At 34.7% G+C, this 21,331-nt stretch overlaps 1 protein-coding gene across 1 annotated transcript in view; it reads right to left on the reverse strand.

Annotated features, from left to right (window-relative positions):
* Positions 1–21,331, reverse strand: part of CNBD1 (cyclic nucleotide binding domain containing 1) — a 469,302-nt gene that overhangs the window by 441,000 nt on the left and 6,971 nt on the right. The window contains exon 2 of the mRNA XM_021090804.1: positions 8,342–8,414. Coding sequence (XP_020946463.1) covers positions 8,342–8,414 — 73 coding nt within the window. The remainder of the gene's footprint in view (positions 1–8,341; positions 8,415–21,331) is intronic.

Raw genomic sequence — 21,331 nt, forward strand, 5'->3', positions numbered from 1 at the left:
CCATATGATATCACATATCTGGAATCTAATATATGGCACAAATGAACTTTTCCACAGAAAAGAAAATCATGAACATGGAGAACAGACTTGTGTTTGCTGAGAGGGAGGGGGAGGGAATGGTAGGGCCTGGGTATTGGGGGTTAATACATGCAAACTATTGCCTTTGGAATGGATAAGTACTGGGTCCAGTTTTATAGCAATGGGAACTATGTCTGATCACTTGTGATGGAGCATGATAATGTGAGAAAAAAGAATGTAACTATGTATGTATATTGTTGTGCAGTAGAAAATTGACAGAAAACTGTAAATCAGCTATAACAGAAAAAATAAAAATCATTATAGAAAAAAATTAAAGGCCAATATCATTGAACATATATGTAAAATTTCTCAACAAAACATTTGTAAATCAAATCTAACAATACATTAAAAATTATCATACATGATAATCAGGATATATGATCAAGAGAGATTTATCCCTATAGATGCAATGATCGTTCGACATCCTCAAAGCAATTAATGTGATATATCACATTAATGAAATGAAGGATAAAGACCATATGATCATCTGAATAGATGTATAAAAAAGATTTCACAAAATTCAAAATCATTTATGATTAAAACAAACTGTCTATGAAATGGGTTTAGAGGAAACATATCTCAAATTATTTATTAACCTTCTTAAATAATGGGCAAAACATCTGAACTGAGCTTTTTCCAAAGAAGACATACATATTGCTGTCAGACACATTAAAAGATGTTCAATATCACTAGTTATCAAGGAAATTCAAATCAGAGCCACAGGAAATAACACCTCACATCAGTTAGAAGGGTATAAAAAACAAGCACTAACAAATATTTGAGGGAATGTGGAGAAAAGGGAATCCTCTCAAGCTGTCAGTGGGACTATAAATTGGTGCAATCACTGTGGAGAGCAGTAAAGAGATTCTTCAAAAGGTTATGAATAGAATTACTATATGACCCAGCTATTCTACTTCTAGGTGTTTATCCAAAGAACACAAAACCTTACTTTGAAAAAAATTGTGCACTCCAATGTTTACTCTAGCATTATTTAAAATAGCCAAGATAGGGAACCAACATGTGTCCATCAATGGATGAATGGATGAAGAAGTTGCAGTATGTACAAATAATGGAATTATACTGAGCCATAAAAGGAAAGAAATCCTGCCATTTGTGACAATGTGGATGGACCTCAAATGTACTATGCTAAGTGAAATAAGTCAGACAGAGAAAGACAAATACTATATGATTTCACTCATGATGAATCTAAAAAAAAATGAACAAAATAAAATAAAAACAAACTCATAGACACAGAGAACAGATTAATGATTACCAGAGACAAAGGGAGTGGAGCAATAAAATGGAAGAAGATCAACTGTATGATGATGGATGGTAAGTAGAAGGGGTGATCACTCTGTAGTGTATACAGACGTTTAAGTGTAATGCTGTATGCCTGAAACATATAATTAAAATTTTTAAAGCTGAAGTTGTGTTTTATCCTTATTTAAGGTATTTCAACCTCTTATTTATATTTTTACCTCTACCTATTTATAGGACAGCTACCTATAGGACAATTATAGACAAATGTAAATGCTGGCTCACTGTTGAAAATATATTATCATGTAAAAATTATAACTATTAACATAAATTAAAGTACAGAATATATAGCACTACTAAAAAATTATTTATTTTATTTAAAATGTTGGGATATAAACTCCATTTTCAATGGAAAGGGGATAAGAATTTAAGTCCTTATCTCCTATAGTACCATTTTTGAATTAAACTCATGTCAAAGCAAATGTTATTGGTACTAGAGTATTCTATCCATGAGAAAGAGATTTCATTATTAAAAAAAGGACCTAGACCATCAATTTGAAGGAGATGTTTCATCACTGGAACAGAACGTTAAAGATGAAATACCTGCTACTCATTGTCCTGTAGTATAGAATATTTTACCTTAGAAAGAAAAATCTGGAGTTCCCGTCATGGCTCAGTGGTTAATGAACCCGACTAGCATCTATGAGGATGCAGGTTCAGTCCCTGGCCTTGCTCAGTGGGTTAAGGATCTGGCGTTGCCATGAGCTGTGGTGTGGGTCACAGATGCAGCTTGAATCCTGTGTTGCTATGGCTGTGGCCAGAAGTTGTAGTTCCAATTCTACCCCTAGCCTGGGAACCTCCATATGCCGCAAGTGCAGTACTAGAAAGACAAAAAAAAAAGAAAAGAAAAATCTTCAAGTTCCTTACATCATGACAGTCTTGATTCTCTGAAAAATCCTCTTGTTGCACATATCTTCATAAGTCTTTGGTGAACTGTATGTCTTACAAGAGGTAATCAAGATCACCAAGGACTACCAAAGGTGGTAAGAAAACATCAGTGAAACTGACCGTGATGTGAGCAATGAGCACAGAAGAAGGATAAGGTCATGTAGAGAGCAGTCACTGGATAAGAGCACTGCTCAAAAGAATGTGAGCCTTGGCCCAGGATAAAAAAGGGGACCCCAGCCTGAGAACCTGCTTTGAAGAAGGACTAGGAAAAGAATGAAGTAGTCCTAGCTTGATGGTAGCAACCTGGCTCAAAGTAGAGACAGATATAAATTATTTCTGGGGAAAATTTAGCACAATTTAGGTCATACATTATTATATGTCAAGAAAAAAAATTCATGGAAAGATTACCTATAAAGGCCAGCTACCATGAGTGCATGTCAGCAGAAGCAACAAACATAAGATTTGCACTCTTAGAGTCCATAATTCTTAATGTGCTAGATATAGAGTATAAAACATGAGGGTATAAAAGATTATAGAAATAAAAGGTGAAATTACAATGATGATCAACAACAAAAGACTATCAGGAATGACCAGGCTAATTTGTGGACCTCCTCAAAATGAAAATTATAATTATTAAAATTAAAAACAATGAATGGGTTAAAAATTAGAGACAGCTGTATGAGAGATTAATAAACTTGAAAATATATATCTATAGATATTTCCAAATATCTACATAGAATAATAAAGAGATCAAAACCAGAATAAAGAATTACAATACATTCTCTTTTTAACTAAAAACATTTATTGAGCCCCTAGGGTATTCTAGGTTCTAGTAACAGATGGATTAGTACAATAGGATTTTTTTTGACCCCACTCAAATTCACTGTCCACTTTTTCCCAGACTTAATAAAGACTGCATTTCCCAGCCTCTTTTCAACTGAATTTGGCCTAAGATAAGGTTCTTGCCAGGGGAATGTAAGAAGTGATTGCAGAAATTCTGCCTCCTTTTGACAAATAGGAAATTGCTTTCCTTGACTTCACAGTTTTCTTTTCCATGGAGTAGAAACCAGATATGGTAGTGGCTGTCTTCAATCATATTGAGAAGAAAATGATGATAAGCTGATATCAAAACACCAACATGAGGCCAGTAAACATGCTTGATTGATTTCATGGGCTAGAACTTCTACACACAACCAGAGTGTCACCTTCAGACTATTAAGTAAGGATGAAAAAGCTTTTACTTAAACCATAGTCATTTTTAGTATTATTTTTAATGTCATACTGGGCTAATCCAATGAATGCAGCCTTCAGGGAGCAACCTATATCAAAATATAGAAAGAGACTTTAAACAAATGAATAAGAAATTATCAGGAGTGTTCTGATAGAAAAAAAATGCAGAGTAAAGTGGAAATCAAGAAAACTCTTCTTAGAAAAGGAGATTTCAGATTGAATAAAAAGGTTAGTTCACCTATTTATTGGTGAATGAGGATGAGTGGGAGGATGATATTTCAGACAGAAAAATCAATATGATTAAAAGTACAAGGCTCTCAATAACATGATGAGGGTGTAGTCAAGAAACTACAAATCATGCCATGGCTGGGAGGAAAGGGAAAGTCACTGGGAAACTAGGCTCTAAATGTGGAAAATGTCCCAAAATAAAAGCTTTTATAAATAGTGTGATTACAATTGCCATATCAAATGTGTGCCTAAGATGGAGGAAAGATGGGATTCTGTGTTTTAAAAGTTTCTGGCTTGGACAGCTGGGTAGATAATCTTACCATTCACTAAGATTAAAATATAGATAGAAATATAACTTCGGCTTTATATAGTAATAAGACTAAAAGGTTTTTTTTTGTGTCAAATAAAATGCATGTCCTTCCCCTTGCAAGTGAGAAAACTAAGGCCTTAGAGTTTAACTGATATTCCAAGAGCTTCAATCATATGTAATGGTAAAGCAAAGGCTAGAATGCATTCCTTCAGACTCTCAGCCCACAGTCTTTTTAGCACAGACGTATAGCGGAATAAAAAGCTATGTTGGAATAGAACATGATGGGAGATAGTATGAGAAACAGGATGTATATCCTGTATAGGTATGTATGACTGAGCCACTTTGCTGTACAGCAGAAATTGACAGAACATTGTAAATCAACTATAATAATTTAAAAAAAAAACTATGAAGTTTGATGGAAGAGAATCCAGACCTTGAAGGATAAGTAAAATTAAACTAGGAATTGGGCAAATTAATAAGTATATCAGGATAAATGAATTTATAAATAAAGGTTGGGAGTTTAGAGGTTATTTGCTCAGGAGTAATATTCACATTAGCAAGTGGTAACAAATATATATTGATTGTTTCAGATTGTAAAGGATTTTAACTACCAGATAGAAAAGATTTATTCAACAAATATTTACTGTGCACCAACATTGTGCCAGATACTATTCTAATCATTGGGAATACATCAGCAAATAAAACAAATTTTGTCCTCATGAAGTTTTCAATGTAGAATGAAGAATTGATAAAGATAAATTTGTAAGTATAAAATTTGTAACTGTACATCAGATATACTATTAAGAAATGAAGACGATCAGGGATAAGAAAAGCTAAAAAGTATCTGTTTCATATAGGCTAGTCACCAATGAAGGAAATAAGGGAGAAAGGAGAGTAGACATCTGAAGAAAGAGCATTCCAGATAGAAAGTACAAGTGTGAAGGCCTTGAGGCAGGAACTTACTTGTGTTAGGAACAGAGAATGGACCACTGTGACTAGAGCAAAACAAGCAAGAGGGTATTGTCCAGAAGAAGCAGTCAGGGATGCAGTGTGGATGAAACCATGTGTAACCTTGCAAACCACAGTGAAGATTTTAGCTTTTGCCTTGAGTGATATGGAAGCCATTAGAATATTATGAGCAAATAATGTTCTGACATGTTTTGATATATATTTTAACAAGTTTCATCTGGCTACTGTGCCAATCACAGACTATAAAAGGTCAAGGGATGGAGTAAGAAAACCAATCAACAGGCTATTGCAGTAATCTAGGTAAGAGCCTTGATGCTCTGGACTAGGATGGTATCAGCAGAGAAGTAGTAAGAAATCGTTATATTCTGGATGTATTTTGAGGGTGGTGCTATCAGAATATCTTTAAGGTTGGGTACGGTGTATAAAAAAAGAGATCAGGCTCTGATGATTCCAAGGTTTGGGGCTCAACCAGTTGGAATTTGTACAGTTGTCATTCATTAAAATGTTAGTTCAGGAGATTAATAGATGAAAAGAAAAAAGTCAAAAGTTCTGCTTTAGATTTGTGAAGTTTGAGGTTACCATTTGATGTATAAGTAGATTTGACTTTATCTTTTACATAGCGAAAAGGCATTGGATAGTCTGACGACATGGTATTCAAATATATTAACCTAAATGTGTCAGATAGATAACATTAGGAAACTATCGAAGCCAACACAGGTTCCCACAATCCCCACCTCAAGTTTGAACAGTTTGTTACAGTAGTTCAGAGAATTCAGGAAAACTGTTTATTTACATTGACCAGGTTATTATAAAAGGATATGATAAAGGATACAGATAAGCATGCAGATAGAAGAGATCCCTAGGGTAAGGTGTGTGGGAATGGGCACAAAACCTCCATGCTCTCTTCAGGCATCACTACCCCAGTACCTCCACAGGTTCACTAACTCTGATGCTCCTTGAACCCAGTCCTGGGTTTAGAAAGAGGCTTCATAACATAAATACTATTGATTAAATAATTGGCCCAGGGTCAGGAAATAGGAATGAAAGTTTCAATCCTCCAATCATAGAGTTGGTTTCCCTGGCAACTTGGACCCTTAGGTATGGGGGAGGGTCCCAAAGTCACCTCATTAGCAAAACAAAAGGCCCCCTTTTATCATTCTCATCACTTAGGAAATTCCAAGGGTTTTTGGAGCAGTATGCCAGAAATGGGGTTGAAAACCAAACATACACTTCATATTACAAATTATAATACCACAGAGGTCTATTGGCCTTTTGGATGGAAAAATGTGCAGGATTTTAGGGCACATTGCTGTTCACAATGCCTAACTTAGTGCTACCTCTCAGTCATTGTGTGATCTATAAATGAGTAACATTTCCAAATCCCCCCTAGGAGAGGTAATGCTCAGGTAAAGAATCCTGCTCCAGACAGCTCAATTCTGGAGTATAAACTTTAGGTAAAATAACATCAATAGGTAACCTAGAATCATAAACTTCCAACTTGTTTTTGACCTATTAAATAAAAACAAGATTCCTCAGTCTCTGCCCACATTTTTGGCCAGCAAAAAAGACAACAAATCTGTTTTGGATTGACAGTGCCAATCAGTAGCTGTCAATGGAAATTGTTCAAAATAAAAATGGACATCATTCCAGTCAGAGCAATGTTTATGGGATCACAACTCAGTTAATTTTTTTTTATATATACATAAGCCATCTTTTTAAAGCTCTTCCTGTCTCCCTTATCTCTTCCAAATTTTATTTTCCCTAAAAAAATTATCTATTTCTTCATATCTTCTTTTTTATGAAAATAATGTCCATATCTGGTAAGTCAACAAAACTAGCAAAGCACCTTTATTTAGAAACTAAAGATAACATATTTTGAAATTAAAATAATTATAATTAGGAGTTCCCATCATGGCTCAGTGGTAATGAACCTGAATAATATTAATGAGGATGCAGGTTTAATCCCTGGCCTTGCTCAGTGGGTTAAGGATCTGGCATTGCCATGTGATGTGGTGTAGGTTATAGACTCGGTTGGGATCCTGCAATGCTGTGGCGTAGGCCAGTAGCTGCAGCTCCAATTCAACCCCTAGCCTGGGAACTTCCAGATGCCACAGGTGCAGCCCTAAAAAGCATAAAAATAAAAAAATAAAAATTAATTAATTAATTAAAGTTTTGATCTTGTCCAGGAGTCTCCTTAAAATCATAACTGTCTCTTTCAACTTCTAATACTCGACTAATTTGATGTACTTTACCTTAATAGGAAGCAATGCAAGAAAAATAATCATTCAACTTTTTTGGTATCATAATTAATTACTGTACTTTAAACAATATCATTTTTATCTTTAAATCATGAAAGTGTGTAATTTAAAGATACATTTGGGGTCAATTGGGCACATTTAACAATCTGTAAATTAAGGAGTTTCCACTAGATGATTTCTAAGTTGATTTCCTCTTCTCCAATCCTTTAAATTTACAGTGCTGTATCCATGGGAAAATCCTGAATGCTAGGTAGTCTAATTGTAAGTGAACTTTAGGCTAAACCTACTTATGAATTATAGTCTCTCCAAGTATACAAATAAGAATCAGCATAACTACAACTGTATTTGAGTATATGTGGCTCCATATTGGTAATATTAATCAGTGTTAAAGATTGAGCTTTTGTGGTATCCTCTCCCTTTCTCTGAAAAAGGAGGAGTGGAAAGATCAATGAAGATATAGAAATAATTTGAAGTGGTTAAGAGGACATGACTTAAGATGAGGCAAACTCCTCTCCTAGTGAAGAAAGGCAGGAGGGTACATGGACACTGATGGATAAGGGAGAAACTAAGTAGTTTTATAATTTCAAAAATCCATCTTGGGAAAAGGAGTTGACAAGAAAATAGATTTTTAAAAGTTATATCTTCAAGTATCATATATCTTAAGAATACTGAACTTTGAACCATGATATTTCTTGGTTCTTCGGCGCCAATATATTTCAACTGGGCATTTCCTAGGCACTGCTAAAGTACTTATTTCACTGAGGATTTGTGTTTTCAACCATTTAAAGCTTTTTTCCTTTATGACTGCTTTTTGAGTACTAGAAAGGGCTCAGCTAGGGATGAGTTATGTTCGTTTCACACTAAGTTGTTTCCTTAAAACATGACATATATAGTCTGCCCTTCAGTCTGGAGAAATAACCTCCAGGTTTTCAAATGTTTTTATCTGTGTGGTAAATCAGGTACCTCTGAGAGTCAAGAATGGTTTTATTACTATACTTTATCCATGAAACAAACATATTCATATTTATTTGACTGACAGGAAAAGGAGTCCATGATAACTTACCTATGCTGTAGCCCTCTCATGTGGCATAATGCATTCAGTTGACTATAATCAATATTCTTAGACATGTGCAAGCCTGCAAATTTTTAAAAAAATCAATTAGAATGTGAGTAATTTTCTGTAATTTTATTAACCAGATTTGTAAATAGAGTTTAATTGTGAATATTCATCATAGTAAAATAATTCTGTGACTATAGGAGTGAGGTATTAACAATGTTTGTTTGATACACAGGCAAAATTGAATAGAGTGATTAAAATGAGAAAAGAATTTAATGTTTTTCATTGATGTCAAATCTGGTCTGGCATGGTTTGTTTATTTGCTTAATTCCAGTAAATGCCAGAATTTATATGAGTCATATAATGTCACTACTCAGGAAGTAAGCCTTTCATAATCCTTTTCCTATTCCTTTAGCATGTGTACTGGTTCCAAAACTCCAGATATGAATTCAAAGAAGAGCTTCCCTGAGGTCTACCTCTCCCTCTCTGGAATATTAGTAATTTTTAATCAGTCCTATACAAGGCCGATCTTTGGCTAGCCCCTCTTAAGAGCAGCGTTTAGTGTCTGGATTCAGTCTGCAATTCTTTCTGAAGTTCAAGTGTAAGCAAATCACACACTCTCCTTCATGAGCAGAAAGATAGTAATCATAGCCAAGAAGAAAACTAATTGTGATTCTCCTTTAGTGCCAGAAAGAACTGACCTCCTTCAAAGGAGATGAAAAGGAAGATAGAATATTGACAACAAGCACCTTTGCAAAGATGGGCACTCACATCACACAGGTCTCTCCTTCCCCCAGGAGAATTCATGCTATTCGAAATGTTGTAAAAGAGAAAGAAAAAATAAATACAAAGATGTACATCATTCCTTCTCTTAGTGAAAAAGTATGGAGAAAATCAGTGGTCTGATGCATTTCTAAGCTTTTTAAAATGTATTCATGGACCACATCCCAATAATGAAGAATTAGAATTTGACCTGTCCAAATTTATCTATTTTAATTCCTGGTACTGAGTCATAAAATATCAAAAACATTTTGTTTTAAGCCTTTGGTGATCTAAAAATGAATCATCAATAACAGATACCACTTTCTAAATATGAAATTTAAATGAGGAAAATTTGAACAGAAAACTAGTTGCTATTAACATAAATCATTACCATTTAGTAAACTTGAAAATAATAATTACATGATTTAGATATTTTCTTCCATTACTCAGGCCTTAAGAAAAAAAAAACCTAATTACATTTTACCATTATACAGAAAAATTATTTTATTTTATTTTATTTAGTTATTTATTTTTGTCTTTTTGCCATTTCTAGGGCCGCTTCTGCGGCATATGTAGGCTCCCAGGCTAGGGGTCGAATCAGAGCTGTAGCCACTGGTCTACACCACAGCCACAGCAATGCAGGATCCAAGCCACATCTGCAGCCTACACCACAGCTCACGGCAATGCCAGATCCTTAACCCGCTGAGCAAGGCCAGGGATCAAACCCGCAACTTCATGGTTCCTGGTCGGATTCGTTAACCACTGAGCCACGATGGGAACTCCCAGAATAATTGTTTTAAATGAGTTAAGTTACAGCTAGATTATACCAAAAAATACTTTTCATACAATAATATTCCCTAGGAATATAGGATATTATATAAAATCTTTATATAGTATTTTTATATACATGGATTAAGAAAAGACTTCTGCTAAATACTGGTTTAGTTTATTTTCCTAACCCTGTTTAAAAACAGGGTCAGAAAGAACCCTGGAGACTGGTGTGAACATGAAAGGGGGGTGGTGCCATAGAGATTTGGAAAATAGACAAGGTTTGAGAAATTCTGACTTTAAAAGGCACTTCAAAAAAGTAAATATCTTCATCTTTCAGTTAAACCAACTTACAAAAATATAAAAATCGCAGGACAGATATCATAAGACTAAGAATTGCCAGCAAAGAACAGAAAAATTGAAAATTCACTTGGCCTGAGGAAAGTTACAGCACCTGACGGTATGGCTTTGCACTAGGCTTGGCACAGCCAAATAAACTCAAAACCCGAACAGGCTATATAGCACTCATAGCTTAGAAGGACATTTTATTTTATTTTATTATTTTAAATGAGTTTTATTTTTCCCATTGTAACTAGTTTGCAGTTTTCTGTCAATTTTCTACTGTACAGCAAGGTGACCTAGTCACACATACATATATACATTCTTTTTCTCACATTATCCTCCATCATACTCCATCATAAGTGGCTAGATATAGTTCCCAGCGCTATTATACAACAGGATCTCATTACTTATCCATTCCGAAGGCAATAGTTTGCATCTATGAACCCCAAATTCCCAGTCCATCCCACCACCCCCCCAGGCAACCACAAGTCTCATCAAAAAATGTCTTCACTAATTCACATTTCCAAGAAGTATTTATCACAGGGGCTTTTATATAGGCCACTGAGTGAAAAACTAGATCTTGTCACTGAAGCAGTTTCATTAAAAAGAAAAAAGCAAAAGACTTCACCATGAAATTGTAAAGTTGAGCTTTTCTGGTGATCAAATTTAATATAGGTATAAAGCTCAGAATTCCCATCGTGGCGCAGTGGTTAACGAATCTGACTAGGAACCGTGAGGTTTCAGGTTCGATCCCTGGCCTTGCTCAGTGGGTTAAGGATCTGGCGTTGCTGTGAGCTGTGGTGTAGGTCGCAGACGCAGCTAGGATGCGGTGTTGCTGTGGCTCTGGTGTAGGCCGGCAACTACAGCTCTAATTGGACCCCTAGCCTGGGAACCTCCATATGCTGCAGGAGCGACCATAGAAAAGGCAAAAAGACAAAAATATATATATAAAGTATATAAAGTCTAAAGAGTTCAGAGTACTAGGTTTACATTTTTTTTTAATATTTATATTTCTCCTCAGGAAAATGTCTTGCCCGGACTTTTGGCAAAGTAGAGGGGTCTTAACCTTGTAATAGGAATAAAAATCGAGGATTTTTTTAATTGTTATTTCCCCAACACATTTTTTTTCCACTGCACAGCATGGGGACCCAGTTACACATACATGTATATATATTTTTTCCTCCAATTGTCATGCTCTGTTGTAAGTATCTAGACATAGTTCTCAGTGCTACACAGCAGGATTTCATTGTTAATCCATTCCAAAAGCAATAGTTTGCATCCCTTAACCCCAAGCTCCAGTTTGAAAGAGGTTTGGAGGCTGATATAAAAGGTGGTTACAAAGAACTTCAAAATCCATGATGCAATTTAAAAAATTATCTTTATTCATATAAGGCCCACTGCATATTACTGAATACAGAAATTGAAATCCAGTGTTTTATCTGAGTGTCACATCAATGATATTTAATTTACACGTATTAATGTTTGCTTAAGGGTAGACATATAATTTTCATATTTGCATAGTATGGTAAATTAAGTGTATTTGTGATGGGGGTTTAAAAGATATGTTAAAAATGGGTTTGGGGAGTTCCTTTGTGGCTCAGCGGGTTACAGATCCAGTGTTGTCACTGCAGAGGCTTGGGTCACTGCTAGGGTACAGGTTCAATCCCTGGCCTGGGAAATTCCACATGCTGTGAGTGTGGCCAAATAAAAGGGGGTGGAGGTTGTGAGTCTTGTTTTTGTTTTTTGTTTTTTGTCTTTTTGCCAATTCTTGGGCAGCTCTCGCTGCATATGGAGGTTCCCAGGCTAGGGATAGAATCATAGCCATAGCCGCCAGCCTACGCCAGAGCCACAACAACGCAGGATCCAAGCTGTGTCTGCAACCTACACCACAGCTCATGGCAACGCTGGATCCTTAACCCACCGAGCAAAGCCAGGGATCGAACCCGCAACCTCATGGTTCCCAGTTGGTTTCGTTACCCACTGAGCCATGATGGGAACTCTGGAGGTTGTGTCTTAAAACTATTTTTCTCCAGTGAACTTTCCTTTAAAAGATAGATAAATATCCCTTGTGTAGAGCTAAAAGGAAGCAATAGAATAAGTGAAGACTTAGCAGTATTATAAATGTTTACTGTTTACAGTGAGGCTAAACTCCCCCGCGTGGCTCACAGGACAAGGTAAAGGGGACAGACAGCAGAGCTGAAGAGGAAATGTGACAACAACATGTATAAATGTCAGAGTACAGTAGACTAGAAAGCAGACTTCTTCAAAGTAATTGTAGTGCATACTCTTATAGTTAATCCAGTGATAACTTTCCTTAATACAATATTCAGAGCACAAAGAAACACTTCAGCACCAATAGCAATAGAAACATTATCAACAAACTTGTAGTGAGAACAGCAGTTCTTGCACTAATTCACAGAAGTGAGTTCTAGAATAGGCCTAAAGTATAGAGCAAGAAGCTGGACAGAAGAAAAAGAAATATCCATCAGAGATTATATGTGTAACTATTTCCCCCTATATACTTGGAAAATTAATTGATCCAGTGCTATATTTTTAAATAAATTTAAGTTTGTATAATAACAGGGAATTAAACATACTTATGTTAATGGTTAATTGTGTGTTTATTTTCTCCCTTTAAAATAATTTTTCATTTTATACAATCCCAAAGTTAATCCTTCTTCAAATAACATTCAGTAAACTTAAGGCACCTTAAAAACTTTGACATCAAGAGGCAGAGCAATAGTGTCTAATCAAGGAGTTCTATGAATAGAAGTTGGCATGCCAACTTGGACAATTATGCAAGTGGGCTTATGTTGTCCCTGCCCCTTATATGAGTCGTTAGATGTTAAAATAGAAATATATTAACACAAAATGAAAAAGGGGGAAATGTATACAACAAATTATCAAAATAACTTCCTTTTATATCCGTTTTTAGAAAAGTCATCTATATTCATCTTTATTTCCTCAACTCAAATTTGCTTCTCCACTCTTTAAAATTTATCATCCTCCATTACTTATTAGTATTTGTTTCACTAAAGTTATAGGAAATCTTGTAGTTCCTAGTACAATAACCTCTTTTCAGTATTCATCGTGTTAGCCTGTGTGACATTTAACACTGGTGAAGTTTCTATAGGAGGCTTCTGACACCACTCTCTCTGCGCTTGCTTCTTCCTTGTTAGACCACTCTACTAACTCCTATCTTCTTCCCTCGATAATTGATGTTGTCCACCAATCCATTCTCAGTATCTTCCTCTTCTCAATTTAGACTCTCTCCTTGTCAGCACTCACATTTCCAGCTATCACACATACACTTCAGATCCTCAAATCAAACTCTCCAGCCCAGGACTCTAACCTTCACTCTACTAACAGTCACATAAATTTCATCCAGGAAAATCAATTTCAGGATAACAAAAATTTCACTTAAAATTTCTCTCATACTTCTCTTCAAAAACTTGATCCCCCTCATGAATTCTCCACCTGGATTAAGAAAATCTCTATTGGGAGTTCCCACTGTGGCTCAGCAGGTTAAGAGCCCAACTAGTAACCATGAGGATGCAGGTTTGCTCCCCAGCCTCATTCAGTGGGTTAGGGATCTGGCATTGCCACAAGATGCAGTACAGGTCCCAGATATGGCTCAGATCTCACATTGTTGTGGCTGTACCTGCAGCCTTGATTTGACCCCTAGCCTAGGAACTTACAAGTTCTGCAGCTGCATCCCTAAAAAAAAAAAAAAAAAAAAAAAAAAAAAAACCGAAAAAAAAGAAAAGAAAAAGAAAAAAAATCTCTACCACTTTTCATAAATCTGTCACTAACCTTGGGATCCTATTCTATTTTTCCCCTTTAGGACCAATGTGTTATGAAAACTATCAGTTCTGCATCTTTTGAAACGTATCCTATGCATCTTTCAAACATATCCTCTCTAATTCTAACGGCAGGGCCAATAATAGGGCTATATGGTGTGCACACTTTGCATGCAACAAGTCAGCATTTTTTTTTTCAGTAACCTCCTGTCTAGTCTCCCTAACTTCAACTTCCTCTTTTCCAACCCAACCTTCACACTACCACCATAGTACTTTCTAAAATTCCAATGTTATTGTGTCTTTGTATGGAATATGATGCCTTTTATAATCATACCCAATTTACCTTCATTGACCCTCACTGAATACCACCGCCATGTTTGTCACCCATGGCTCCCATCTTTCAACAACAAACTTTCTGGCTATTCCATGAACATAACTTATCCCTTCAATACGATATTCTCTCTAGTTCTTTCTAACTTATGAAAAACTTATCCATCCATTTCGAGCCAGCTCAGAAGTTAACCTCTCTGTGACATTTATACTTATCTTTCCTAGAAAAAAAGTGGTTGCATTAAAACTGAAAATAGTTGCAATGAATCAAGCTTTATCCTTTTCATTTATACCTAATGTTTTTTTCAATTTATCACTATCACCTAAGGGTAGGATCCTTTTCCTACTCATATATGAAACACTAGAACTTATCACAGTGCTTGAATTTAAATAAATATATTTTTTAAATTATTATGAATAAATAAATAGAACATGGCTGTAGTATGTCAGGTGAGGGTCAATGGTATGTAAGGAAAATAAATCAAGGAAAAATAATTAAGTCAGGAAGCAGAATATCAAGGTGTATTTAAAGAATGTGGCAAAGAATATTCACCAAAAACTAATTAAAAATAAACAACAATAAAAAGCAAACATTCTCTACCTCTCGTAAGGTATTATACTTTAATCATCACACCTCCCTTTCTACATGAGATTGAAGATCATGTAATTGTAATTTTTGACATTAAAAACATGTTCACCATGGCAAAGATTTGGCTAACAAAATGTAAAAGGGCAAAAAAAATTTGATCTTTATTAAATATGAAGATTAAGCACATTTCCTTACTACTAATTCTGAAGAATATCAGCCACATAGTGTAATTTAAATAAACTTTAAAAGAAGCATGCAAACGCATACTTCTCTTGTTTAAGGGAGTAAGTAAAGTTCTCCAGGAAAAGGTGGTGCCCTGAAGAGTAAAACCAATGAACTCTTACCTGGAATGGAACGTTTTTGAGACTGGACAGACTGAGGAACCTCAAGCCCATGATATATATGGAATGTAGAGCAAAACAAGGATGCCACATATACTCATATTTTTTTTAAGAGTTGTGTTGTGGTGGTGGTAAAATAAAGGACAGATGTGAGGTAGCAATCAACACAGAAGCAGCCGATCTCAGTCACTGAAGAGAAGTAGAAATCAAATCACTACCAAGAAACCATGGGAATATGAATTATAATAGCATTAACAAAAGACATATGATTTAGGGAAGAGTACAGAACAGAGTTGATGAGAAAGTGTTGAAAGTTAACATACAAGAAAATTCCATCTGTCTGCTATCCAGGCTCATTCCCCACCATTATTTATTTTTCTAGCAAGTAATCTACTTTCAAAAAATATCCGTCATTCAATAATACTGATATATAGGTATAGCATACTCTTAGGAAAAGTGTGAAAAACAAATACCAAATAAAAATAAAACAATACACATCAGAAGATGTAGTATGGTAGGAAATGAGGAGAAAGGCCACACACACACACACACACACACACACACACACACACACACCCTTGATGAAAGAAAAAAAAAAGAACTCTAAGGCATTAAATATAAATAAGATAATATAAATAAATTACAAACAAGGTATATTCAGGAAATGACAAAGATATTTTTATGACAAAATCCACATTAGAAACAGCAAAAATGGCAACAGAGATTTAAGAAAATATAATCACAAAACACAGAGGTTAACATACTCAAATAAATTGATGAAAGAAAAGGAGAAAGTGATAAATCAAGACAGATAGATACACTTCATGTGAAAGTGGTTCCTGAATAAGAAAATAATAATGGTACCCAAAAAATGATCAAACATATAATACGAGAGTATTTGTTTCATATAAATACCTGAGCCTAAAGAGTTAAATTCAGTACCATGACCCAGAAAGAGAAAAAGAAATAATAGTACAAAGAGACTAGATATTCTAGATGTCACTAGGTTAATAACTAAATGTTAGTTTCAAAGATAAACAATTATTTTAGCATCCAGCCAAAACAGGAAGTCTCATACAAGTGTGAAAACTCAGTTTGGACTTAGTCTTCCCCCCAGCAAATTTCTGGCAAATAGCAAGGCCAAAAAAAATCACTCATGAGTTTTAGTCTAAAATTAATATAAAGTTAATTAATAAATATAAATATAAGACCTCAGATAATATAAAGTACCATGAGCCCTCTTTTGAAAAATACAATTTAATGAGCATATAACTAATGCTTAAATAGTATGGACTCTGTAATAATAAAGAGTGGGTAAATTCTGTAAACCTTAATATAAATTCTTCATAGAGTCTAGTGGAGATAGCATAAATAATAATAATTAGAAGTTTCAGAAGAGAAGTAAAAGAATAAAATACATTTATATAGGTTCCCTCATATAGCAGATAATTAATAGTAACAGTCTAAATAATATTTTTATATGCTAGATGTTTAATAATAGTATTTGAAGGCATGAATGTAATTAGCCAAAGACTTAGATGTTAATATTCAAGTTAGACAATAATAATCAAATTAAGATGTGAAGGAAAGTTTTCTCATTTTACACTGGATTGTGAATATTTGTTGTCTAAAGCTGATAAATTAAGAAATAGAGGTTTAGTTATGGAGTCTTACTATTAAATATTTTTTGCATTCTAAATTATATGGCATAAATTTATAAATCAGAAGTCTCAGGAGTTGTAAATTTAACTATACTTCAATTTTTAAAAACAGATTAAAAAAAGAGCAAATTGGAAAAAAAAATCAGAAGACAAAATAATTTCCACATAGTTAGTAACTTCCCTTACTACCCCAAAATTAAGTAGAAATGAATCAGTGAACTATTGGGAACTATGTCTAGTCACTTATGATGGAGCATGATAATGGGAGAAAAAGAATGTATACATGTGTGTGTAACTGGGTCACAATGCTGTACAGTAGAAAAAAATTGTATTGTGGAAATAACAATTAAAAAATTTTAAAAAGAGAAATGGAAGAGAGAAAATAGAAAAGCAGAAATTAATGAACTTATAAACCAGGAAAGACTATAGATAAGTAAACAAGTTCAACAGTTGGTTCTATAAAAGGAAAAAATAAACTACTGGCTTATCTAAACAAGGAAAACAGTCATAAATACCCAATGTCAGACACATAATTGGGAAGTCATTAAATATGAACATCATTATAAAGGTGATCAAAGTGTTTTTCAGAACTACATACCAAAATAATTAAAATTCTGATTAGAAATGAATGACTTTTCGGGAAAATGTGTATTACCTAAATTGACCATAGAAGGGAGGAAAAATGAATCAATGCCTTGATAGAAGTAAAAAGTAACTTCACAGCAGTTTCTCCCTGCTACATGCATACACACATAAACACACACACTAATGCACCATACCAAAGTGTTATCATAAGTTAATTCTATGAAATCCTTATAGGAGAAAAATTCTAATACCAACTAATGTTAGAGAACACAGAAAAGCTTCCAAATTTCTTTGATGCAGCAAGCAAAATAATCATACCCAAATGTGACAACAGTGTGAAAAAGAAAATCAGAAACTGATCTCATTTATAAATGAAAAATAATAAGTTTATGGTGCCCAGGAACATATTAAAAAGTAACTCTACAAAAAAGTAAGATTTATTTATCCAAGTAATTCAAAGAAATTCAAATACAAAATATATCCACTTAATTACATTTGAAAATCATAATCTTTACAGATACAAAAGTATTCAATAAAACTCAATGTTTTTTAAATATTTTTTTAAAAAGTTTATTTTCTTAATTTTATCAAAACAAAGGAGAGCACCATGTTTAATGTTGAAACTCTAGCAGCAATAGCATAAATCCAGGAATAGGATACTAATATCCACCAGTGCTACATATTTTTGGAAGTATGAATAATATAATCTGATAAAAGAAATATACGTTATAAAAATTAGAAAAAAAGAGAGGTGAAAGTAATTATATAGAAAATAGAATTCCATAGACTGAAAATCCATTAGGATATTGACTGAGGTGGTTGATTATGAAAATAACTAAATATTCAGAAGCTCATTTCTTTCTCTGAAAAAATGAGTCCTAAAATGCATAGGGCAGTAGAGGAATGTAGGCATCAATGCCAGCAGTAGGTGTGGGGTGAGTGGTGGAGTGTTAAAATGAACAAGACCAGCATGTGGTGGTGAGCATCCACATGTGAAGTGGGCCTGTGCAGAGTATCAGACACCAGGAGGGGTAAGGAGAGCAAGCGATGGGAGGTGGGGGACAGAGGTGATGTGCCAGTGCTGGGTATAGGGATGAGATGGCAGTGGTGTGAAAGATTGGCTACACACAGGGGAAATGATCAAAGGTGTTAAGGTTAATAGGAGCCAGGTTTCTCACTTGAGGGCTCTTCTCTCAAGTACCTCTCTTAGGTACAAACACTGAAAGGGAGAAGACCAGAAAGACTGTAATGTTGCACTGGACTTGAACAAACTGGTGTAAATACTTGGTTTTCAGTAGATACAAATTGATGTGCAAACAAACAAAAATGTAAATTTTATTCTTTAGATCTGTCCCCTGAGAGGGCCTGGGAGAGGTGACCCTCTAACATCAATGAACATACATAGTGCCCAGATCTTGATTTTTAAATGCAATCCTGGAGTTCCCATCATGGCTCATCAGTAACAAAGCTGACTAGGATCCATGAGGATGCAGGTTCAATCCATGGCGTCACTTGGTGGGTTTAGGATCCAGTGTTGACATTGCCTGTTGTGTAGGTTGCAGGTGTGACTCGGATCCTGCATTGCTGTGGCTGTGGTATGGGCCAGCAGCTGCAGCTCCCATTCAACTCCTAGCCTGCAGAACTTCCTTATGCCACAAGTGTGGCCCTAAAAATACTAACTAAATACAATTCTGCATTAAAATGAACTAAGGCTCTTTGGGAAAATGGCTGGCTCCAGAGTTTTGTACAAGAAAAGTACAAGATGAGCCTGAAAAACATTATTGCTCCAGAAGTCAAATAAATGTTAAATCACCTTGAGTACAGTCCCAGTGGCCAGACTGTGAACAAATGAACAATTTGGGAATCAAAAAATATGATAGTAACTCATTAAAACCCTCTGAATAAACTAGGAAATCATAATCTTACATTGATTGATGGTTGATTAAATATTTGATGAGAAATGGGATATCTATACACCTTCAAAATACTTTTTCACAAAATACTTATTCATTGCAAAAGGGGAAAGAGTAAATTTATAACAGAGAAACTCTGTGTATCACCTTAAAGTGAAATTATGTGCCACCTGACAAGACAGAGAGAACGCAAAATTACTTCTATAACATTCCTGCCAAAGATATCTAACTTTAATCATAAGGAAACATCAGACAAACAAAACTGAAGCATATTCTACTGGTTTGTAATCTCCCAGCATCAAGGTCATGAAAAGCAAAGAAAATTTAGAAGCTGTTCCAGACTAAAGGAGACCAAAGAGACAAGACAGTGAAACACACCATGAGATTTTGAATTGAATACTTTCACTTAAAGAACATTATCAGGAGAATTGGCTAAATTTGATTGGAGTCTAAGGATTATATTACAATAATTTCTCTGTGTTAAATTCCTCCTTTTGATGAATGTATTGTGATTATATACTAAGATAATGTCCTCATTTTTAAGAAATAAACACTAAAATATTTAAGGATGATAGAGTGTCAAATGACTCTGGAAAAGTATATTTCTTTATCATGAATTTGTAATATTTTGATAAGACTGTGGTCTCAAATTGTTTTATTTTATTTTTTAAAATCGATAGCTTTCTCCTATGATGACTTTTATAGTTACAAAATATAATAAAAAATCTTTATAATAACAAGAAAAAAAGATAAAATGCCCAGTAATAATTTTTGAGTGTTATAAAAGGACACTGCATAACTTGGAAGTAGAAAGGTTAAATAAAGATAACAGATCCTCAGTAGGAATATTCAAGATCATAAAGATGTCAATTCCCCATAAATTAATCTTTAAATTTTGTACATTTTTTTCAATTAAAATACCAAAATATTTGTTGAAAGAGCCAACTTATGGCTACCAATGGGATAGCTGGGTGGGGGGGATAAATGTACTGGGGGTTTAGGATTGGCATATGCACACTGACATATGTAGAATGATTGACCAAAGGGAACCTGCTGTATAGCACAGAGAACTCTACTTAGAATTCTGTGATAATCTATGTGGGAAGGGAGTCAGAAAGAGAATGGATATGCATATATGTATGACTGAATCAGTTTGTTGTACAGCAGAAATTATCACAGATTATTATGTAAATCAACTATACTTCAATAAAACCCCAAAAAAGTAGAAAGGTTAAATAAAGTTCACCTAGAAAAATAGAAATGAGAAAATAGCCAGCAAGTCTTTTTAAAAGGAGTAATCAATAAAGGTTAATCTTACTATACTTTGAAATATAATGCTTCAAATTTTTAACTGTTCAACACAAATACATAAATAGATGAGAGATAAGTGGAAAAAATAACATATTCCAGAAATAGATCCATAGTGCACATAAAAATTCGTATGTAATAAAAACTGGCCTTTCAAATTAGTAGGAAAGAGAATTACTCAACAAACAGCATTAGCACAGTTGGTCGGTTACTTTGAAAAATAGTAAGTTGTAGCTTTACATCACTATTTTAAAGTAAATGCATGCAAAATAAATTTCATATGCACCAAATATTTAAAAAGCTTAATATTGAAAAATAAAACTACATAAGTACTAAAAGAAAGCAAGGAGGAATTATGCTTAAATTTTGGCATCAAGAATGACATTCTTGGAGTTCCCGTCGTGGCGCAGTGGTTAACAAATCCGACTAGGAACCATGAGGTTGCGGGTTCGGTCCCTGCCCTTGCTAAGTGGGTTAACGATCCGGCGTTGCCGTGAGCTGTGGTGTAGGTTGCAGACGCGGCTCGGATCCCGCGTTGCTGTGGCTCTGGCGTAGGCCGGTGGCTATAGCTCCGATTCAACCCCTAGCCTGGGAACC

The sequence above is a fragment of the Sus scrofa genome, chromosome 4 (genome assembly GCF_000003025.6).
Source record: "Sus scrofa isolate TJ Tabasco breed Duroc chromosome 4, Sscrofa11.1, whole genome shotgun sequence".
Classification (NCBI taxonomy): domain Eukaryota; kingdom Metazoa; phylum Chordata; class Mammalia; order Artiodactyla; family Suidae; genus Sus; species Sus scrofa.